The sequence below is a fragment of the Mustela nivalis genome, assembly GCF_964662115.1.
Source record: "Mustela nivalis genome assembly, chromosome: 5".
In the NCBI taxonomy this organism is placed as follows: Eukaryota; Metazoa; Chordata; class Mammalia; order Carnivora; family Mustelidae; genus Mustela; species Mustela nivalis.
Window position 1 is genome coordinate 18,740,903 of NC_139024.1, and position 24,772 is coordinate 18,765,674.

The 24,772-nt window shown below is 38.2% G+C and overlaps 1 protein-coding gene across 1 annotated transcript in view; it reads left to right on the top strand.

The window, feature by feature from the left end:
- Positions 1–6,272, top strand: part of HDAC2 (histone deacetylase 2) — a 29,962-nt gene extending 23,690 nt beyond the window's left edge. The window contains exons 9-14 of the mRNA XM_082730765.1: positions 235–375; positions 596–704; positions 1,309–1,439; positions 2,503–2,658; positions 5,199–5,256; positions 5,899–6,272. Coding sequence (XP_082586891.1) covers positions 235–375; positions 596–704; positions 1,309–1,439; positions 2,503–2,658; positions 5,199–5,256; positions 5,899–5,929 — 626 coding nt within the window. The 3' untranslated portion in view covers positions 5,930–6,272. The remainder of the gene's footprint in view (positions 1–234; positions 376–595; positions 705–1,308; positions 1,440–2,502; positions 2,659–5,198; positions 5,257–5,898) is intronic.
- Positions 6,273–24,772: the final 18,500 nt, after the last annotated feature.

The following is a 24,772-nucleotide window of genomic DNA, read 5'->3' on the forward strand; positions in this document are numbered from 1 at the left end:
TTAAAATAGCCACTTATATCTTACTGTGTTCTATATATCATTGTGTGAAAGATATTTAAATAAAAATAATAGACTAGAAATTTCTTGAAATTTTTACATACTCTAAATACTTAGAAAAGACATTTTGGTTGAGTAAAACTTGTTGTTTGCATCCATTATCTTTTTAAAACTTACTTGTCAAACTGTCAGAATATTTAGATTTGTTGTTACCCAAATCCTTTTTTTTTGTCTCAGGTCATGCTAAATGTGTAGAAGTTGTGAAAACTTTTAATTTACCATTACTGATGCTTGGGGGAGGTGGATACACAATTCGTAATGTTGCTCGGTGTTGGACTTACGAGACTGCAGTTGCCCTTGATTGTGAGATTCCGAATGGTAAGTAGTCATATTGTGCTGTCTGTATGGTACGAAACTGTCAGTGTATACAAATGGACAGATGAATGATTAGAGTAGATTCCAAACTATGTAAGTAAGAGAGCGGTCACTCTTGAAAGTTTTCTTAGGGACTGTTTCACAGCTTGAATCTGGATTTTGTGCATGGGTTTGTGTGAAATTGAGCTTTTAATATGTTGCTTTATTTCATTGTTTTTAATAGAATTGCCATATAATGATTACTTTGAGTATTTTGGCCCGGACTTCAAACTGCATATTAGTCCTTCAAACATGACAAACCAGAACACTCCAGAATATATGGAAAAGATAAAGTAAGAGATCATTGAATTGATTTGATAAACTTTTTATTTTTATTTTTACATATCAGATATTTCTTTTGTCTTTTTCAAAAGCATTTGAAACCGTAAGATCACTGGTTATTTTTTTCTGAGATAATGAAAATGTATGTGCTTCATAGCTCAAAAATACTTCCATTTTCTTTTAAAATGGATTTTTAAATTTCAAAGGGCACTGTAAATTGTATACTTTCTTGCCTTACTTGAAAGTGAAATTTTCCTTTTCAAAACATTTGGTAAACTTTATCTCCAAGAGCAAAGTGTTTAGAGGGCTATTGTACACACCAAGTTTGTGTCCTCTCTCTGTGACACAGCTAGGTCTGTGATATTTGCAGGTTAATTTGCCTTTAGGCTTATATTTTCTTATCATTGAAATGAGGGATGAAATAGTACCTATGTTGAAAATTTTGAGTATTAGGTGAGTTAATGATAGTCTGTGAAGTATCTTGCTTTTATGTTATTATTTTAACTCAACGGTTAAGTCAGATAAACGATGAAATTTTTGCTTAATGTTTTTTCTTACGTTTAAGAGAAACTTGAAAAATGAATTTTGTCTAACAAATTTGCATATGTAATTTAGACAGCGTTTATTTGAAAATTTACGCATGTTACCTCATGCACCTGGCGTCCAGATGCAAGCTATTCCAGAAGATGCTGTTCATGAAGACAGTGGAGATGAAGATGGAGAGGATCCAGACAAGAGAATTTCTAGTAAGATAATGCTTTGATGTGTACTGTTACATTCTTCTGATTTGTTAAAAATAGCACTACAAATTAAGGTTTTGTTGGTCCAAGAACTTCACTATGGGTCATATTCCATGAGGACACTATTATTGTTGTTCTTTTTCCCCATTTTTAATCTTACATAATTTGACTTTGTTTTGTTTTGTCTTTTTGTTAAGAGAGAGAGCACAAGCAGGGGGAGCTGTAGGCAGAGGGAGAGGGAGAAGCAGACTCCTCACAGAGCAGGGAGCCTAATGCAGGGTTCAGTCCCAGGACCCTGGTATCATGACCTGATCCAGAGACGGACACTTAACCCACTGAGCCACCCAGGCACCCCTCTTGTATCTGAAAGCCTCATTTGAGTGTCAGTGTTTTTAGTTCATGTGACTCTATATATACAATCAAGGAGCACCTAGGTTCCTCAGTTGGTTAAGCGTCTGACTCTTGATAATGGCTCAGGTCATGATTAGAGGGTCATGAGATCGAGCCCCGCATTAGACCCTGCACTGGTATTTGGGAATGAATTGGAAAATTATGCCATTTATCCAATGAGAATGAGTTCAGTAACATTAAGCACCTTCTGTTTGATTCTCTTGTCTCTCATTCCACTTAATATTGGTTGCTAGAGTTGTAGCATAATATGGTATATGTTGTGGTGTAGACCTTCTAACATACTTGGTATTAATGATATTTTTAATGTTACTGTCTACATCTCCTTTTAGCTCTGAAATAAATGGTCACTCTTTATATAAAGATAGTATCCCCCCCTCCTATTAGTAAAACATAGTTTTTCCCTCCAGATTTTTTTTGGTGAGCTCCCCAAGTGCTTTTCCTGTTTCTTAGAATTACTTCTTCCTAGATCAAATCTAAATTTTCATTTATTGAACAAACCATGCATTCAGTTCTAATCTTAGGATTATTAAGCATCTGTTACCCTGTACTTTTAGATGTGGAAATTGGTTGGTACATTTGTTTATGAATGTGTTACAGCAATTATAGAACCTGTGACTGACTGCCTTGTCAACTTTCATTAACATTTTTATATAATCAGTTAGAGCATCCGACAAACGAATAGCTTGTGATGAAGAGTTCTCAGACTCTGAGGATGAAGGAGAAGGAGGACGTAGAAATGTGGCTGATCATAAGAAAGGAGCAAAGAAAGCTAGAATTGAAGAAGACAAGAAAGAAACAGAGGACAAAAAAGCAGGTCAGATTTATTTTTCTGTAAAAGTATTTTAATTTCTGTAAAAGTTTTTAAAATGAGCTTCACTGCAATTTTTTAATGAAATCCTGAAGTCAATTGTGCAAGTATTAAAGGGAGATTATGACTTTTTTCCATGTGGTAAAGGGGCTTACCTTACCTGCTCTGTTAATGTTACTAGTCACATTTGCTCTTACAGTATAGAAAACCTTACTGTCTCTTGCTGACACAGCCATAGAACAGCAGATGTCACACTGTGGTACAGACTGGGTAAAGACACAGTGGTTACACATCCATTTGTAGTCTCTGAGCAGAGCTCAAATTCTAAGATAGTTTGTAACTACCTAACGTTTATTTGATAGGAATAAGACACAAGAAAAGAGTTATCCTTAGACCAGTTTCAACATGGTGAAAAAGCTGAGAGAGAGTAGGCTTTGCTCAGAAGTTTTGATGAAAACATAAAAACTCTGAGGAAAGACAGGAGGGTGGAAGCTGGGTTGGGGGGGTATAATACTTTGATGCCATAACTTTAAAATGTTGGTAGCTTATTTTTTGACGAAATGATGCCTTAGGCAGTAAATTTACTACCAGAATCTCTTATCTCAGTTCCCAGAGTACTTATACATACCTTGGTCATTTTATTTAACATATATTATAAATGCCTCAAAATAGGATTTTATGTACTTCCGTGCTAGGTTGAGCGGCTCGTGGTTAGGGAACACAGTAACTTAAGTATGTTCTTAATATTGGTGCGTTCCTTGACGGAAGGGATACCAGATACCTGATACCTGTATACAAGTAATGGTGATAAACTTGAGTTTTGGTTGACTGTTAATTTTGACCCTATTGCATGTGGAAAACTGATAGGCCAGCATCCTTTTCCTTATATCTGTCAACACTGAAGTTTCATGAGTAAGCTGGCTGTTATGTTCTTTTTTTTTTTTTACTAGAGAGGTTAGATTCCCCAGCACATCTGACACTTGCAGTTCGGTTCTTTTACTCGTGATTCACTCCTCTGTAGGCTACCTACCATTCTCTAACTTTTAAAACTCTAACTTTGAATGTATCACAATGATGGCTCCAGTCTGCTCTTAACGTACCGACTGACATCCAGAAATTCCACTTACGTTTGAGGTAAGGAGGGCTTAGCTTTAGCTCTATTGCTTTTCTAGTATTTTTCAATCTTTCACCATCAGTACATACTATTGTCATTTGTGAAGTTTCTTCTCATTTTAAAAATTTTTTAGCTTTTTTGTGCTTTTTTCCCCTCAAATGGGAAAGCACCTTCACTAGGGTGCTTCTTGTCTTCATTGCGCTTCTAGCGCTTCTTTTGATTTGGCTTAATGACCTTGTAGTGGATTGATCTCTTAGTAACTTTTACTGCTGATAATGATAATTTTTAAAAATTTGTTTTATGATGGGGTGCTTCTTAGAAGGTCTTCCATTTGTTTTAAATTGCCTTGTCTTACATGAAGAAATATTACTACAGAAAACTTTTAAAATCTGTAAATCAAAACCTATTGGGGCTGTTTCTTTTTTCTTCCTCCATTTCTCAGTTCCATTTTGGTACTTTGAATTACTAAGTTTACATATCCCAAGTTAAGGTAGTAGTCCAAAAAAAGTCATAGTATCCTTATTGTCACACACGTTTGTATTGTCAGAGCAGTCCCCTGAAATGTCTGTGTAGCATGTGTAATAACAGTGTTTTACAATCAAGGATCTTTATTGTCAGGTCATTGCTTTAGAACTTTGGTTCATATGCTGCTTTGAAGAAATTCAGCACACGTGGGCTAATTTGTTTTAATAGTCTTGAGTTTGTGGTGTTCATATTACTATTTTATTGATTTTTATTAGAATTAAAAGCTTCAGGGTTAGAGGTGAATGGTGGAAGCAGTGGGATTTAGGCTCTACTGTGCCTCTGAGCTTATCTTCCCTACTTCTCCTGTCTCCTCACGGTACGGCATTCCCAGTGGCTTTCCGTTCTTCCTCCTAATCTGTTAGTTCTGTCTTGGGGTGCCCGGCTGGTCCGGTCTCTGTTGAGCGTCTGCCTTTGGCTTAGGTCATGATTCCAGGATCTCACCTGCCTCTCTCCCTCTCTCTTTCTCTCTCATGAATAAGTAAATAAAATCTTTAAAAAAAATTCAGTCTTGCCTCAAAGTCCTTTTAAGTTTTCCTTTTCTGTTCAGGATGCTTAATCCCTTTTCCCACCCAAAACCTATTCATTTTTAGAACACCTCTCAGATGTCTCTCTCTGTAATAGCCTTTCCCAGCCTCCCTCAGTGCTGTGCCTATGTCTGTAGGCTGAACTTCCCCACAACACAAGCCCAGCCGTAATACTGCAGTCTGAGTGAAACAGAACTTCAAAAGGGCAGGACCTCGGTTGTTACATTGACCTTTGAACCTAGCAAAGCTTCTGTAGTTAACTGAATTCCTGAATACTGTTTATATATGACAGCTTTTTATATTGTAAGGAAAGTATATTTTTAAAATGTATATATTTTGTATTTTAAAATAGGCTTTTAACTTTTCCCAATTTTTGTTTTTAGATGTTAAGGAAGAAGATAAATCTAAGGACAGTAGTGGTGAAAAAACAGATACCAAAGGGTAAATTATATTCCTTATCTAGTGATTTTTATATACTATAAAAATAATACATTTACTTTGGGTGTATATTTTGGGAAATGCTGGACTGAACTTGCTTGAGAGCATGAGTAAGTTGTATGTGGCGCTCTAAATTTTCGTCCATATTTGTGGGTGAGGTAATATATGCCATCTTAACCATCCAGTTTATTTGTTCATCTGTTACTTACGTAGTTTGCCTTAAAAAATGATAAAGACTATAATAATACTGTATAACTCAAAATAAATTCGTTTGTACTTCTGTACGTAATGTATTTGAGACCTTTTGCTAGTAACTTCATGTGATCTTTTCATGGTTCTTTTAATTTCCATATATGAATTTTTTTAATGTTGGGAGGTAGATAAATTTAAACATGGGGCTAGCATAACACAATTCATAATGCAATTATGTTTAGCAAAATCATAATTGAGTTTTTTATAATCATAAAGCAAAGAAATACTTGACCACGTATAATTTTGTGCCAGCCTTTATGGGATAGCTTGGAATCGATTCTAAAAATCACTGGAAAGATTAAGGGAGTCAGTACCCCCAAAACAAGGCATTATCATGTGTTTCTGGGCATGACCCTATAGAACCCTAATATTCTATGTTGCCTCTTTTAACAGAGCCAAATCAGAACAGCTCAGCAACCCTTGAATTTGAGTGTCTCACCAATTTCAGAAACCATAAAAGAGAAAATATTGGGAAGAAAAATTTTTTCTTTTTGAAGACTTCTGGCTTCATTTTATACTACTTTGGCATGGACTGTATTTATTTTCAAAATGGCTTTTTTTTTGTTTTTGTTTTTCTTGGCAAGTTTTATTGTGAGTTTTCTAATTATGAAGCAAAATTTCTTTTCTCCACCATGCTTTATGTGATAGTATTTAAAATTGATGTGAGTTATTATGTCAAAAACTGATCTATTAAAGAAGTAATTGGCCTTTCTGAGCTGATTTTTTCCATCTTTTGTAATTATCTTTATTAAAAAATTGTACTTGGATTGTCTTTTGTCTGTTTATTACAACATGAAATCCTTTTTGGGGGGCTAATACCATGACTTTCTGTACAATTAGAATACATTAGGAGTGAAAGATAACTGATTAAAACTTCAAGGTTATCCATTTACTGTTCAGGAAAGAGTATTTTACAGTACTTATTTCTTAATGCAATAGCAGTTCTGCTGTCTTGGTTTTTATAGTTTGGCCAGTCACCAGTGAAGATTGGCACCTCTTTATAGTAATTTATCTCTAAATTAATAATATTAGCAATGCGATTGAAATCAGGAATTATATTTGAGCTGAACCAAAGATTCCCAAAAACTGGAAATGAAAATTCTGAATTGAAAGAAGAAACCCTAATCGGAGAGGGAAACTGTCTTCCATACTGAGCATATGTGACTTCGTTGCCATCCTCACTATGTACGAAGTAGAAAAGGAATTGTATGGTTGTGTTTGACCAGAATTTTCCTGTATTCATATTAACTCTGTCTAAAATAAAACCTATTTAGACAAAACCTGGTCCTTTTACTGCATTTTGCATAACATTCAGGTTCCACTATTGCACACAAGTTTCCAAACCAAGGAAATAAGCAGTTTATTTTTCTGTTCATTGAGTATTTGTTCATTTTAATGCCTTGGATATCCAACTGAAGGTAATGGAAGAACGCCTGCAGCCACAGCCTGCATCCTTGGGGTAGGGAGCAGACAAGTGGGTGATTTATACTTACTCTAGGATATGCAACAGAAAAAATAACGTTTTAGGAACTTGTCATAATGAGTGAAATTACCTTTTTGCCAGACCTAAAGTGATTGTTTTGAAATAAAAATCATAAAATTCTAGAAATGATGTGGAATATGTTTCTCTGTAAGCCCCTGTGTTGAGAAATACTTTAGACATTCACAGAAGCACCCGATTTAGGTAATGGACAGCCATGGACCAATTCAGATTTAACACTTTTCTTCACTTTTGCCATATTACCTTCAAGTGTTTTTTTTTTTCCTTTAAATATATACCAGTATGAAACATCTTGATACACTTTGCCATTTAACTCCCCTTTCCCAATTTGCAGAAGTAACTTTCTCTGAAGTTCGTGGATATTTTATCCATGCTTTTACTCTTGCTGCAAATCCAGCATCTGAGCCTTGATGACATTAGGTATTAACTCAGTCCTTTATTAAGGGACTAAGGTAATGTGTTTAGTGTTCCTGAAACACAAAGTATCACATACATACACTTCTGTAACTTGGTTCTTATATTGTGATCTACACCATTGTGCAAATGGTAGTTCATTTTAGCTGCTGTGTATTACTGTTCTATTGTAAAGACACATCAAACATCTGTTTCAGTACTGTAATGAACCTCTTTGGGCATGTTTACCTTTTTGTTTTCCTATTTACAAATAGCATTATATATAACTGAAGCTTTAAGAGAATTGTGCAACATGCACATTCAGCCCAAGTGACTTGGTACAACCTCCAAACAACTGTGGAAAGACCAAACGCTCTGTTTACAATAGCAGTAACAATTTCTAGAAATGAAAGTGTGGAGAAGTTCTGGTGTTTAATGAGAAAAATCAGAATAACTAGGTAAATATCTGTACATTTGGAAATTAATGGATAAATACTTCAGATTGGGGAGAGAAGAAAAGGGGGTTATTCCTAAAGGAGTGTTGGGATGGTGGTTAGTCCAATGGGAAAAGTTTCCTACCTTCCACTAGAAAAATAGAAATTGGAAAGAAAATGAGACCCTAAGTACTAGAAACTGTTTAAGAGACTTAAAAGAGGAATTGGAGTAGAGAAAATCTGACTCCAAACTACGGGAGAAGCGATACATTTGACAAAAAAAATTGAGGCTAACAAAATAACTTGAGCGAAATGACATGGCAGGTGGCAGTGTGCAGAATTACAACTTGGCCGCAGTTGAAAAGGCTAATATCTGAAACTAGTAGAGAAAGACGGAAAAAGTGCATGAAGGATGTGAATACTGGGAAAGAAAAAATATAAAGTTATTATATACAGAAAGATATCGGGGCGCCTGGGTGGCGCAGTGCGTTAAGCCTCTGCTTTCAGCTCCGGTCATGATCCCAGGGTCCTGGGATGGAGCCACATGTCTGGCTCTCTGCCCAGCAGGGAGCCTGCTTCCTCCTCTCTGCCTGCCTCTCTGCCTACTTGTGATCTCTGTCTGTCAAATAAATAAAATCTTTAAATACAGAAAGATCTTAAACCACTTAGGAAATGCAAATTAAGATCTATGAAGGTAATTTTTTGACCTTTTTTTTTTTTTGAACCTATTGTAAATTTGAAAAATGTTGGCGAGAGGATGAGGAAATTCTCATACACTGTAGTAGAGAGAGAGAGTCACTATAAGCTAGAATGACGTAATTTAACATCCTTTATCAAAATTACAAGTAAATCTGGAGTGCCCTGGGTGGCACAGTCAGTTAAGTGACTGACTAGGTTTTGGCTCAGGTCATGATCTCAGGGTTGTGAGACGGAGCCCTGTGCTCTGCCTTTCCCCCTGCTCTTGCTCATGCATACATCTTTTTTAAAAATTAAAAATCTGATTCAAAATTCCATTTCGAGAAATACACTTGTGCAACTGACTTTCAGAAGTCCTCATGCAACATTGTTTGAAATAAAAAGATTTAAAGGACTTAAATGTAGAGGAGGAGTTGAGGGATAAGTTACGAAAGAATACAGCCATAGCAAGTATGAGAAGTACACACTACTATGGAAAGATCTCAAAATCGACCATTAGAAGAAAGAAGGAGGAGGTGGAATACGTGCCATACTATCTTTTTTGAGTGTAAAAAGAAAAAGATAAAATTGATGGTAATATCTAGCAAAGATGATCATGAAATGGAGCCCCGGAGCATTGGCTGCTTCCATGACGATTTGAACGTTGCACCAAGTGAACATTACACAAAAATGATTAAAAAACACAAGCAGGTAATTTCTAGGCAAAAGGATAGAAATTTTTGCACAACCTTACAGCTTCCTTTTCCTGTCTCAAATCATCTTTTGTAATGACTTGCAGATTCATACAGTTCAGTTGCGGGGACAGTAAGGACCATCTTAGTTTAATTTCTTTGAAGAAGAAGGAAGGTGTGCCATGTGGCTAAAAGCCATAATCGGTCGGGGTTTCGTACGTAGCAGAGCAGCTCCCTCGCTGCGATCTATTGAAAGTCAGCCCTCGACACAAGAAATTAAAAATTAATAATAAAAAAAGCCATCGAGCCTAAGGCATTGAGCCCAAGATGAGGTTATATAAACCATCTGGGAGAATCATGTTCCTGATCAGGGTGGAGTAGCTATCAACTATCACTAGCATTTCTTTTTTAAAATATGCACTTTGAAAACCAAGACTTCAACTCAGGGAAAAACAAAACAAAAACGGTCCTTTTAATTTAATGAAGATGTTGCTTTGTTCTTAATTTTTCACATTTCCTCATGACATAGGTGAGTGCTTGTTCCAAGTCAGCATTGGTACTGTTTAAATACCAATAAGTACTATAATATAATTAATCTTTGTCCTTCTACTAAAGCCACTAGCATTCTGTCAATAGAGGAGAGTTTTGAAGTTCTTGCATTGAAGTAATTTATCCGCAACTTCTGGTTCCAGTGCCTTCAGTAAAAATCTTCCTGAAGCTTCTCTGTTCTCTGGGATTCATAACATTTCTGAACTTATATGGTGATATAAATGACATAGGTTTTCAAGGTTTCAGATAAAAACTTTGATTTGTGTGCTATCACGAGTAGTGCATTTCAAAGTGTACGATCTCTTTTTCTTCACCATAATATTGAGTTTACTAACCTCTCTGTGCCTCCATTCCTATTTAATTTAAATGAGGAGGATGATAGTCATTCTTATGTCATAGGGTTATTGCAAGGATTGAGTTGATACATACTTAATGTTCAACAAGCGTTGTCTGCTGCTGTTAAGAAAGCCTGGCTAGCTCAGTCCATAGAGCATGTGATTTGGTTTCAGGTCATGAGTTCGAGCCCCATGTTGGATGTAAAGATTAAAGAAATACAGGAATCAATAAATGTTAGCTGCTATTGTTACCATGTCAGGTAAAGAGTGATAGACGGGGCTGAAAAGATTCAGGAGAGTCTTAGATCTTCAGGTATTTATTTATTTATTCATTTATTTTAAAAAGATTTTATTTATTTCAGAGAGATTGGCGGGGGGGCAGAGAGAGAGAAGGAGAAGCAGTCTCCCAGCTGAGCAGGCAGCCAGATGCAGGACTCCATCCCAGGACTGAGCCGAAAGGCAGACACCCAACCAACTGAGCCACCTAGCTGCCCTTCAGGTATTCTTTAGACATCACATGGGTTGCCTTTGAGCCTTTTGGTGCAGTCTGATGCTTTTTAAACCTCCTAGGTCATGGTAAATAGAGAATCTTTTGAGAACTGATTTTAGCAAGAAAGATAGTAAGATTTGGCAAAATTAGGAAGATCTTAATGCCCCTGCAATTTACTTAAGGATAATCTGTCAGGCACAATTGCTTTGAATGGGTTATAGAAAAAAAATAGGACTTACGTTGTTATTGGCTCTTCACATGAGTAGCATCGTTAATGTGAAGAGATGATGCTCTGGAGAGTCACAGTATTTAAAACTGCGGGACAATTGCTGCATTTCCTCACCTCACCACAAGATGGCACATTTCCATTGTTTAAACGCTCTTCTCTTTGTACATTTTCTCCTGTAATCACTTGGTCCATTTAACAAGCAGAGTAACACATATTAACAGACTCTTTTGTATGCAGTATTGTCATTTGTACTTTTCTTTAAGTAAAACAATTATAACACTAACTCCTGAACTTTCTGTCCATAACACACAAAAGAATGTATTTGGTAGTAAATCATGACTTCTCTCGTAAAAACGAGGACAGAAATGAATATTAGAAGAAGAATAATTTTCTATTTTTCATGGGGGTTTAATCATTTAATATACATAATAGAAAAGGAGAATTGAAATTTATTTGTAGGAAATGTAGCTTAGTATAGTGAGGGAAATACGCGGGGGACGGGGCATTGGATTCTTGTTCTACAACTTCTGCTCTAAACTGTGTACCTAACCTCTTTGATCTTTGGTACTTTACAGAGTTATGATTAGGATCATTAATAAATTCTGGTGGAAATCAACATTTCAAGGGTGACCTCCAATCAGGTGGCCTATACTTATACACCTCCCACCGGGTGGTCTATACTTATTATTGGCTGATGTATAGGCAAGTATAGATAGGCATTCTCAAGTTAAAAGAGGAAACGTCAGAATTCCTTGGGCTTAACAGATACCAGCGAAATGTCACGATGGCTTGGTAAACAATAAACTGAATGATTTAAAGAGACAAGAATTTATCCCTTTGCCTTTTTAAACTGTACTTATGCTGTGTTTTAGGTAGGAAAGACTTCAAAAATCCCATTCTGCAGGATAGTAGGAAAGTTCAAACTTTCTTGCCTTTGACTAGGTTGCAAGAGAGAGTGAGACGCTCACAGGTACTGTTGTGTGCTCCAGTGGTGGCCAGCAGCCCTCTAGATGCAAGAATGGGAGCGTTCTCCCGAGTATTTCCGGAGTCAGCCTCTTCTAACCTCTAACTGCTAACTCCTCAGATCACCATAGGACTTGCCTCAAGTGGAAATACAGTATTTTTCCTGGAAAAGACTTTCTCTACAATCCATAGTCCAAACCATTATTAGCTCTTCTCCTCCCTATCCATCAAATGCAAATAAAACTTCTTTTTGGTGAAGTAAAAGAAGAAGGTAATATGTCCAGGCACATTTATTTGTATAGTTTAATATTGACATGCAATAGACTTAGGTGTGATTTTTGTGCTATTCACTTCAGTGGTGAATACCCTTTTAAGATCTGTTTGAAAATCAAATTAACATAAATCTTTAAGTAAATGGTAAGGCATTGGGCTTTCTGAATGCCCATTCTACCATCCTTCTCTCATTAATTATAACATGATTAAAGTAAGGAGGGATGGCCTAGTAAAAAAAAGAAGAGAACGTTTAAAAAAAAAAAAATACAGGACTAGCAGATGTAAGGAGCAGCCACTACCCCTAACACTGAGAGAACCCATAGAAGAGCCACCTCCCCTACTCAAGACTGAAGAGGGCGCATTGGTGGCTCACCGGATGGCAGAGAAGTCACTGGGGTACTGCGTAGTGGGGCTTCCCGGAAATCCGCCCTCCGACGCTTGCCGGAAATCCTCCCTGTAGGTGGGAGCGAGAACTACTCATAGAAAGTTGTCTTGTGGAGGGCACTCAGCCATAAAACTGCTGAGCTGCCTGGCTAGGTACAGGTGAAACGACTAGCCGCTGGGTGCTGCTGATCATACACTACAAGGGCCCAGTGCTAGAGAGCTGACTGGTGATTCAGGAGCCAAGAGCTAGAAGAGTTGCCCAGGCTCTGGCCGTGAGGTGCTGGACAAGCCCTGCACCTGCAAAGACCCGCTAAGAGCGCATCAGAACCAGAAAAGCCACGTCACCCTCTAGCGCCCTCTACTGACAGAGCTTAGTATTGCGCCAAGTGGCAGAAGAGAAATATCTAAAAAGATTGAATTCTCACACTGCAGTGCGTCCGTCCGTATGTTTGGAGCTGAGAGGCAAATACACTGATAACTGCCTGTTCCTCTTTCCAGAGGACTCTTTGGTGTTGGCTGTTGTGTGCCGTGGAGTAGGAAATCATCAACCGTTATCTGTGGACTCAGGTTGCCCAACGAGTCACTTTGGCCTTGTCCTCCATTCCTTAGAAGTGAATCCATTTCTTTCTTTCTTTTTTTTTTTTTTTCCTTGCACGACTACCAAGCATCTTTCAGCCACTCTCACTCCCACTTGGTTTCCTCTTTACTGCCTTTTGAACCGTTGCTGGCAATTGCCTAATAGGATTCCTGTGTCTAGCAGTATTGAGTATGAGTGAAGGTTAAAATAATGAATCTGTCTAGTCTTGGGGTTATGAGCACTAGGAGGATAAACTTGTTGAACTTTACTTAGAGAACATGGGGAACTCTAGAACAACACTTGTTTTAGACACTTGCTGGAATCAGATGACATTGGAGCAGATTGTGTCTACTTAAGCTTGATGAAACTAGACAAGGTAGTATAAAGATTCCCACTTAAGCTTGATGAAACTAGATAAGGTAATATAAAGGTTCCCACTGAAACTGGGATCCATCGTTTACTATCTTTGTGACTTTGGACAAGTTTTCTAAACTCTCTGAGCCTCAGTTTCCTCCTCTATAAAATGGGTATAATATCAATTTCAGATGGATATAAAGATTAAACGAGATATGACTCTATCTGTGGTCCTTCCCAAAGCTTTCCTAGTATATCAAAAAGGAACAAAAATAAATCCAGAAGGGGAATGTAAGAGGATACTATAGCCGAGAAGAGAAATGATCATTTTTGGAAAGTTACAGAAGAGTAGTAACTGAAACCTTCTCTTGCAAGGGTGAAAGCCAGGAAGCAGTCAGTTCCCTGCCAGAACTTCCAAAAGGCTTAGAATGGGAGGCATCATGAACGCCGCAGTGCGGATTAGAGGTGAAAATGGGAAGATTGGTTGATGTCTTTAAGAGAAGTGATTAGATCCCTAGATTACCTTTCTCTGCCCTGAGAAGCCTGGCAGGCACCCCTCCCCTACCCCAATTAGCAGAGGTTTGCCCTCCACAGAAATTGAACCAGATTGGTTCTGGGCTCAGAAACACAGGAGGTGAGGTAACATATTGAGAAAATGAAAGCCTTCATACCAAACTGAGACCCTACTGAGTACAAATCTCTTTGAGGACTCGTAATTATTTTTTTAAGATTTTATTTTTAAGTAATCTCTACACTCAGTGTGGGTCTTGAACCCACAACCCTGAGATCAGGTGTCCCGTACTTCACTGACTGAGCCAGCCAGGTGCCCCATGAAGTCATAATTCTGGAGTTCACTGAGCTTCACGGGTTTGTAGATTCATATATTCGTCAAATTTGGGAATTATTTGGAGAGATCAATAAAACGGACAGACTTTTACCTAGACTAAGAAAAAGAGAGGACATGCAAATAACTAACATCAGCAGTGGAAGTGGAGATATTACTACCAACCTTACAGAAATAAAGCGATATAAGAGACGACATGAAGAATTGTGGGCCAGCAATTAGAGAAGCTAGATGAAATGGAGAAATTCTTAGAAATACACAAATTACCAAATGACTCAAAAAGAAACAGAAGTCTCAATAGACCTAGGACAATTGAAGTTCTTTAATAAAACCTTCCAACAAAGAAAAGTCCAGGACCAGATGGCGTCCCTGGTGAATTCTATCCATTATTTAAAGGGTTAACGCCAATCCTCAAACTCTTCCAAAATTGTAGGTGAGGAAAGAACATTTCCTAACTCATTTGATGAGGCCAATCTTTTCCTGATACCAAAGCCAGATGAAGATGCCCCAAGGAAAAAACTATAGACCAGCTTCTCGTATGTAAATATGACCCCTTACTCAGACATAAAAAGAATGAAATACTGATACATACTACAGCACAGACAAACCTTGAAAACATTACACTATGTTAAAGAAGCCAGAGACAAAAAGTCACCTGTTTTAGGACTGCATTTATATAAAATATTCAGAACAGGTCAATTCTTCTTCTTTTTTTTTAAGATTTTATTTATTGGAGAGAGAGAGACCTAGAGCAGGAGCAGGGTGGGCGTGGGGGGTAGGAAGAGCAGAGGGAGAAGAAGTAGCCAACTCCCCAGCTCAAGGCTCAATCCCAGGACCCTGAGATCATGACCTGAGCTGAAGGTAGATGCTTAACTGACTGAGGGGCCCACGTGCCCCATTTTCACATTACTTATTATTAATACTTAAATTCTATCCTATAGATCAGAACAAAATTTGGCAATTAAGGTTAATCTGTGATTTCTGGATTCACTTAGTTTTTCAATAGTATACCAATGTAGAGATTCATTGTTGCTAGAATATACTTTTAAAAATTAAATATATCATGATTTGGAAACTTGCACATCTTGTCATAGGCTAAAATAACCTTGTCTCCAAACACTTGCCAGGTACAAAAATAAATAACAAAACTATACGTGGGATTTGAAGACAAGAGTTAGTGAATGAAGATATGAAGGTCTTTTTTTTTTTTTTTAAGATTTTATTTATTTATTTGACAGAGAGAGAGATCACAAGTAGGCAGAGAGAGAGGGGGAAGCAGACTCCCTGCTGAACGGAAAGCCCAATATGGGGCTCGATCCCAGAATCCTGAGATGGTGACCTGAGCCACCGAGGTGCCCCAGATATGAAGGGACTTTGAAAGCAAGTTGCAAGGTTTTGATGACAACAATTTGACTGTTCTGTATCATGGTCCCCAGAGATACTGGCTCCCGGGTGCCTTAAATATACAGGGAAAACACAGCTGAGGAGAAGGAAAAGCCTCGTCCCTTTTCCTTCTTTGATCAGAAGCACGAAGACTAACGAATCTTCTTGTGTCATGCTCTCCGAGAGAGGATGGTGCTTGTAAATATGAAGAATGTGTGAAACTGTAAATTTTTATGTGGTTTTAAGCCTGATTTAAAAAAACTGTTGGCATGGGGCGCCTGGGTGGCTCAGTGGTTTGGGCTGCTGCCTTCGGCTCAGGTCATGATCTCAGGGTCCTGGGATCGAGCCCCGCATCGGGCTCTCTGTTCCGCAGGAAGCCTGCTTCCCTCTCTCTCTCTCTGCCTGCCTCTCTGCCTACTTGTGATCTCTGTCTGTCAAATAAATAAATAAAATCTTAAAAAAAAAAAAAAAACTGTTGGCAAACATGATAAAATTACTTCCAAGATGTTCATTGGAGTGGTTTATAATACAACCTAAATAGTCATTCTTGTAAATTTCTGTAAGGAAATATAGTTTATTAATTCACTGGAATACTTATTATCTCATCAAAATGATGATCTAAACCTGTATTCTTGACATGGAAATATGTTTAGAGATATTAATTAGTGAGGGGGAAGCAGGTTACATAACAAATACATAATGTCACTACATTTTTGTTCAAGTGATAAATACACAGGTACAGAGGACAAAAGTCAAAATATTAACAGTGGTTGTTTTTGTATGATGGGATTAATGTGATTTTTAAAAATTATTTTTTTATTAACATATAATGTATTATTAGCCTCAGGGGTACAGGTCTGTGAATCGCTGGGTTTACACACTTCACAGCACTCACCATAGCACATACCCTCCCCAATATCCATAATGTGATTTTTAATTTCTTCTGTTTATTTCTATTTTTGAACTTATCTACAATGAAAATATATATTAGTTTGATAAAATAGTTTCTTAAAACAACTCACTGACCACAAAATGTGATTAATTTCACTTTCTTTCACTGAAATATTGTTAACATTTTCTAGCTTTCAGATAATGGGGGGAAAGCTAGAGGTAAAAAAATCCCCACAGAGAAGCAAACTTTGAGATTCACTTTGTTTTGTTTTCAATAAAATCTTTTTCTTTTTTTTTTTAAAGATTTTATTTATTTATTTGACAGAGAGAAAGATCACAAGGAGGCAGGGGTCAGTGGGGAGCCTGATGCGGGGTTTGATCCCAGGACCCTGAGATCATGACTTGAGCTGAAGGCAGAGGCTTAACCGACTGAGCCACCCAGGCACCCCTTCAACTAGAATCTTAAGAAATAACAAAAGAACATGTACAGAAAGCCCGAACCTGTTGTTGAGCCAGCGTGATGAAGGCTTGCCACAGAACAAAGGCATCTGCGCTTTCGGGTGGCTACAGACCAGTCTCCAGGGGTGCCCTCCAGTTAGCTGATCTGAATTTCATTTAGACAAGTTGAAAATCCGTAACAAAGCCCAGGATCCACATTTAAGCGTGTGTCTCCCGTAGTCGGTTCTGCGGACTCTAGTTCCATGGCATCTTGGCACTTGATAAAACAAGAAAAATGCCCCACGCTCCAACAGTTTGGGGAAGCCTTTAAATGTCGACAAATTTATTTTCAGGAGCTCCTGCACAGAGTATGGAAGGTGAAGTTGTGCTTGGTGATCTCTGAACAGGTATCATGTTCACAGGTCTTTAACCAGTCAGTGCCCTCTGAGATTCCTTGTGGGGGAAAAAAGTGTCCTGTGGTCAATAAAATAGAGAAATATGTGTCAGTGGGCTTGATAGCTTCTCATGTAAATCTTTTTTCTTCATTTCTGTATTCAATCCACTAACATTCATTTGTTTCTCCCTTCACAGTCTTTTTCAAATGTGTCCATTTAAAATCATATACTAACATTGGGCTTCTATTAAATATGAGCATTTGGGGGCACCTGGGTGGTTCAGTGGGTTAAAGCCTCTGCCTTCAGCTCAAGTTATGATCTCGGGGTCCTGGGATCGAGCCCTGCATTGGGCTCTCTGCTCAGTGGGGAGCCTGCATTCCCTGCTCCCTGCCTCTCTGCCTGTCTCTCTGCCTACTTGCTATCTCTCTCTCTTTCTGTCAAATAAATAAATAAAATCTTAAAAAAAAATACTAGGCATTTAATATGGTGAGCACTGTGTATTACATAAGACTGATGAATCATAGACCTGTACCTCTGAAACAAATAATACATTATATGTTAATTTAAAAAATACTAGGCATTTAAAGATCTTTATAATTAAGTTCTTGAAACAATTACAAATGCTAATTTCACATCTGTTTTCTAAGTGGAGAAACGGAGGTGTAGAGAGATTGGGTCCAGGGGCTCCTAAGGGACTGAGCTTTGCTTCAAGTCCTTGAAGCACCAGCTTTACCCACAAGCACGTTTCAGTTCCACTTCAGTGACCTTTCTCCTTTTCCCCATGGACAACAGCAACAGTGTGCCTTCCTTCCCTCCAGTCTCTTTTGATCCTCCAAGCCCTGTCCTGTCCCTGCTTCCGGGCTAATTTCTGTCACACACATGTATCCCAAAGATCAAGGGCCCCAAGAACTTGTGCTTGAATCTGGCAGGGGAGGGAGCTGTGAGTGTTCAGTGACGTCACAGAATTCACCTGTGCGAAAACTTTTTCTGCTGCCCTTAAAAGTGTCAAGGAAAAAAAGAAGGTTATAAATTATCGAAAAAAGGTGAGACAGTTCTAACTTCAAGAGTTATTTGAATATGAGGTGAGTGGAATCTGGAGAGGGGCAGAGTATGGAGAAGGGATGAGCTAACGGCCCAGCTCTCGCCTGACTTCCCTCTGTTGCCCCCCTACACACAGGGAGAGGTGGGTCCTTCTCCAACGCAGAGGAGACTGAATCTGGGAAACCGACCAACAATCCATGATGGAAACTGGAAAAGGAAACTGATGTTTTGATTAAGCAAATATTTGAAATTATTTCATTCCAAAGGAAAATATCCCAATTAAAGTGCCAAGCATTCAGTGTTCCCAAACAGAAAACAGATGCAACATGTGTTCAGTTTGAAAGTGACTTGGGAATAACTCTCCTGAAACTGAGTGTGGACATATTTAAACAATATAATTCATAACAGAGCTCTAGAGGGGTTTCTAAGAGGAGACAAAGGAATAGTACAGACACACATTTAGTTATCCCTAGAGCACGGGCATGTACCAAATGTAATAAGTATATGTCTGCTATTTAGCTCAGCAATTTCCACATGCTTTTTCAGTGACTGCATTACTGATTACATAAGACACTAAAATCTTTTTTAGGAATATATATAGTGGTAATGTTTTAAAACCAAATTATAAAAATAATTAAACAGTGGAAAAAGGGTTTTTTTCTACTTCTCAGGTTCAATATTTTCCTAAAAAAAAATCTTCTGCTTCCTGATTTGGAAAATGAACTTGGAACCAAGACTTACTTTCTCTTAGAAAGGAAACTTCAGTAAAGTTTTGTCATTCTTTGATCCTTTTAGAAAAATGAGGCTTATTAGTCTTCAGAAAACAAAATTCTCGATAATTTCTTGCATTCTTTTGCATAAATGTAGGACTGTTTTTGGAGGGCAAAATAATATCACAGTTAAAAATAATTGCTATCAAGATTGCTAAATTTTAGTCAGTCTTCCACTGAAGTGAATAAAAAGTTTTAGCAGTTCCATAAAATGCTTCCATGTATTTCTAAGCAGAAGGCTGATGGTGGATACCAAATTTTAATATTATGCAGTTAATACTGTCATCAGTATTTTGTATGTTTTTTTGTTTTCCTTTGTTTAACAAATGAGATTTCTCACATTTTTTAATGTGTTATTTTAGCAACAGTTCTCACATTCAAAATAAATTTACAAAGAATCTACTCAACAAATATATATTGAATGCTCACTATGTACAAAACATTATACTGTGTTATTATGAACTTCCCATTTGAATTAAACTTGTATGTTGGTTAATTTATGTGTTAATTTCATAGACTGATGGTTAGAAGCAAATTGAAAATTTGCTTTTATTCTAGTTCCTCACTAACCTACTCTACAATTGATTCTGTACCTGTGTAGTCCTGATTAATGAAAAGAGTGGGTTTAATGTGGTGTATTATACAGCCAATGAAATTGAAAATTATTAATCCCGTTAAAAATGTGGAATAAGAGTAAACATTAAATGACATTGGAAATATATAGATAGAGTAGGCAATTTCAGATCATATAAACATATGTGAACATCTAAGACATGATAGATTACACTATTTGCCCCAATTCCCTCCACCCCCCTTTCTCGTTGGAATATCCATACTTTGTGTGGTGCCACTTTGCAATGCTCTCCCACAGTAGACATACTTCTTAGGGACTCTAATTTACATTGTGTTTGATCTCTACCTTTGGCTTAGTCACGTGAATTGCCTTGGCCAATAGAATAAGGCGGAAGTGATAGTGTGTTAGCTCCAGAATGAAGCCTTAGGAAATTTTGCGTATTTCCACTTACCCCCTTGGGTTCCTGCCATCCATGAAAAAGATGAGCCCAGGGCTAATCAGGTGCTTGAAAAAGGAATTTGGACATGTGGAGATGAGCTGCCCCTGTTAAAACAACCTAGCCAAACTCGCCCTAGAGCAAGAGCTCCCAGCCAACCTACAGCTGGAGACCGACTCCTGTCAGCTCTATTAGTTTGCCAAAGCTGCCTAACTCAATGCCATGGATGATGGGGCTTAAACAAGAGACATTTATTTTTTCACAGTTCTGGAGTCTAGAAGTCTGAGATCAAGATGGGTTGGCAGATTTGGCTTCTTCTGAGGCTTCTCTTCTTGGCTTGTAGGTTGGTTATCTTCATGTTCACATAGCATTCTCTCCCTAGGCATGTCTGTGTCCAAATTTCCTCTTCTTGTAAGGACACCGATCACACTGGATTAGGCCCACCATAATGACCCAATTTTAACTTAATTACTTCTTTCAAGAGCCTTTCTCTAAATGCAGTCATATTCTGAGGTACTAGGGTTTAGAACTTCAACATACGAATTTTGAGGGGATGCAATTCAGCCCATAACGTTAACCAAACTCAGCCTAGATCAGGGAATCCTTAAATGTCAAAGAGATTCATTAGGTATCATAGCATTTTAAGGCAGTTGATTTTGTCGTGCTTTGTTACTAAAACATTACAGCTAGCATGAAAAAATTTTAAACAATTGTTGGTGATGAGGTTTTGAATAATTAAAAAATTCTTTAACTTTATTGCTACATATTCTTTTAAATTGGCTGTACCTTTTTTTCTGTGTGTAAAATGATACTTCTCCCTTGTTATAAAAACATGTGGTAATATATACGAAATATATAAGAAAATGTGGTAATATATAAAATACAAAAACAAGAATCAGTTGTAATGTGTCTGTCCCTTTCCCCCATGCATGGTAGAAAACAAACATTAAATACCTTTTAATTACTTTCCTATTGACAAACACACACACACCAAAACATATTTTTACAATAAAGATATCGTATTTTAGTATATGTGCTGCCAAAGCGAGCACTGTGGGGTGTGTGGACCTGGCGATTCATGGACCTGTACCCCTGGGGATACAAATATATGTTTATAAAAAATAAAAAATTAAAAAAAAAGATATCGTGTTTTTTTTTTAAGATTTTTTATTTATTTGTTTGACAGACAGAGATCACGAGTAGGCAGAGAGGCAGGTAGAGAGAGAGGAGGAAGCAGGCTCCCTGCTGAGCAGAGAGCCCGATGTGGGACTCGATCCTAGGACCCTGAGATCATGACCTGAGCCGAAGGCAGCGTCTTAACCCACTGAGCCAGCCAGGCGCCCCGATATCGTATTTTATATATTTTAAATGTCTTTTATTTTTTTAAATAAAAAATTTTCCAAGGAAAGTGTTCTGTTAATATAGAGCTATACCATAATTTTAATGACTACCTAGTATACCATTTTATCAATTACCATAATTTATTAACTTTTTATTGGCTATGATTTAGATTGCATTCATTTTTATGATTACTTTATTTTTTCCATTAAAAAATGCAGTAGTGTTTCTTTCTAAAATGCTGTGAGATTTGGGGTTAAAAAAATAAAATATATGTGGAGATGATTACGAACTCTAGTTTACTGTAGGTTTTTCTGCCAGTTTTGCATAGATGGCTCTAACAAAGTGTAAAGATGATAATGTATTTGGACTCAGTATAAAGGTTGGTGAATTGAACTAAGTAAGGATAATGGTAACAGTGGAGATGATGGTTTCATTTTGAAACGCTAATTCCTTCAGTGTCTACTGAGTTGCCTACAAAGTGTGTTGACACTAGCCTACACACTACAGAAAGGGAACAGACACACATGTGGTTTCAAATGTCTTCCTGTGGAACAGAGAGAGCACACAAGGATGTGTACAGGTGATCCTAAGAACTTAAAAAAATCAATCCAACCTTTAATCCACAAGGTTGCATATGCGATGATGAAGGAACTTCAATATAAGTCTTGGCAAGAAAGAGGTTTCTACTTTTATAATGAATAATTTGTTCTTAAGGGCAATGCTTTTCTGCTTGGTGTTTCTTTCTGTATAAGAAAAAAGTAAAATTCTCATTTTCCCAACATCAGGATACATTTAACAACCTTCAGCATCATTCTAAGGAAGAGCCTCCGGGGCAAATATTTTCTGTGAAGTTTCTGAGGTGGTTATTTTCTCCCCGGAGCTTTGGCCGATCCACCATCTGTGGGTCTGGTTTCTTTCCTGCCTTCTGTCACCCCCATCTCAGTGGGCCAGACCACAAACAGGAAGTCCACATTGACCATGCAAGGACACCCTCTACTGTCCACTCTCCCGAGGCTGGCTTCACCGGTGCCATCTGTTCTGTCCTTCCGGGGACCCCATGTTGGTTTTGACTCGATGCCAGAGAATCTTTATTTCTGGAAAATGTAGTGGTGACGTTCTTGTGTAATTTCTCCTCCAGCATGCAAGACCACTCACAGTCTCAAGTAATGTACTTCACAGAGGCATTTTTGTCTGCAAAACTGGGAACCTCATGGGAGGAAACAATATTTTTATCTGAATGCACTGTTTGCATTTAGGTTAGTGTGATCCAGAAATTGTATAAAATCCATGCCAACTTATTTTCTTCACCTTCATCAGTAAATTTAGAAGGCACAGATTAGTGTAACTATATCAACTCTTATTTGATGCTTTTAGCCATGCTGTGTGTTTTCAATATCAGGCTCCTAGGAAACAAATACTCACACTGTCAGATAATGTAAATGACAAGTGTATTGGCCATATCCTTCTTTACCCCCGGATATACACCTGGTCCAAGTTCCGAGATGCAGAAGAACGTGACTGGGGACCAACAGGCATATGTATTTTCATTCAAGATCACAAAAATCTGAGCCAAGCTGGCCATCAGATTTTGTGCTGTGTGATTTGTTAAGAGATTAAATATGGGAAGTGGAAGATAAACTAGAGTCATAATAATATTAATAATAACGATGGGAACAGTGATGGTAATCACGATGACAGCTAGAGTTTATTGGAAGCTTCCTATTTCCCAGGATCATGCTAAACACACTATATGCTTGCTTGTTTCTCTCCCCAACAACATTATCAAGGAAAATACTATTCTTCCTTTTTTTTTTAAGATTTTATTTATTTATTTGGCAGACAGAGATCACAAGTAGGCAGAGAGGCAGGCAGAGAGAGAGGAGGAAGCAGGCTCCCCGCAGAGCAGAGAGCCCAATGCAGGGCTCGATCCCAGGACCCTGGGATCATGACCTGAGCCGAAGGCAGAGGCTTTAACCTACTGAGCCACCCAGGTGCCCCAAGGTAAATACTATTCTTACCATTATTAGTCTATTTTTGAGATAAGATGATTGGAGTGCAAAGTGATAATTTGGCTTCCATCTCTTTAAGGGTAGAAAGTGACAGAGCTGAGATTTCTTTTCCCAGATCCTGGACTCTTAATTACTGCCCCACACTGCTTGTGGGCCCTTATCTTTCACTGTTCTTTTTAGCACTGGTGCAAGCTATTATTACTTTATAATAAGATAATTCTATAAACATTTAAGGAGGGACAAGGCTATTCAGGGCTTCTTATTTGAAGAGGACCACCACTGCAAGGGGTTCAAACCCAGGCCTGCCAATGGGCTTTATTACACCCATTACGGCCACTGCCACATTTCCATGTCCAGATCTTTCTAAACTCATGATGAGAGAGGACTTTTAAGGAATCGCTTCGGGACTTTTACACAGAGTTTCCTATGACAAAGTGTACTGTATGTCTGCTCTCTCTCTCTCTCTATGGCATAGGTTAGGGTTAGGCTTAGGCTTAGGCTTAGATTTAGGGTTAGGGTTAAGGCCTGGCAGTGGGGGGGGGGGCTTGAAGTGCCCTATCTTTCTCTCTGTCTGCTTCTCAGAATCATTAATAATGGCTTATGTATAATGACCCTTATACATAAATATGCTCACCACTGTTCTTCCTACGCCTACTCCTAAATCTCCCTTTCCTCCCTAGCTCATCTCGACCTGGCTCACTCTACAAATGTGCCTGGTGCCGGCTGTGGCCTCATCCACCTTTGCATCCAGCCTTCTGGATTAAGAGTCTTACCTTTGCTCCCCCGATGATGCGTGCTGTGATCCAGGCCGCCAGGAAGCTGGAAGGAGAAGACAAGAGACACCCTGCCCCTGTTTCACCTGCTTTTACAGGAAGCTGCCTTCTTAGGAGCTCAGCGAGATCACTCACCGGTCATGAGGGAGTGTACGGTGTCTGTCACAGCTGTAATGAAACTTCAGAATGGTGAATAGCTTCAACATGTCTTACCGAGGCCGTGTCCACACTCAACCAAATCCTCGCTGGTTCTTACAAGTTGTGAAACTGACGGAGCATCTTGGGTAGGCATTGCCTGGCCCAGTAATTAAATCGATCTCAGACCTTCTCATTAGGGCCAGTAAGGTCTGTTATACCTTTTTCATTAACTGCAGAGGAGTCTTTCAAAATTCTTTATCATTTGTCCCTCTGTGCATCTGGGCAGCAATCAACCACAGGTACAAATTCTATGTTCGTAACCCAAAGCTTTCAGTAGTAATCGACTCTTCCCCTGTCGAGGGCCAAAAGTGCACGAGCCGATGGG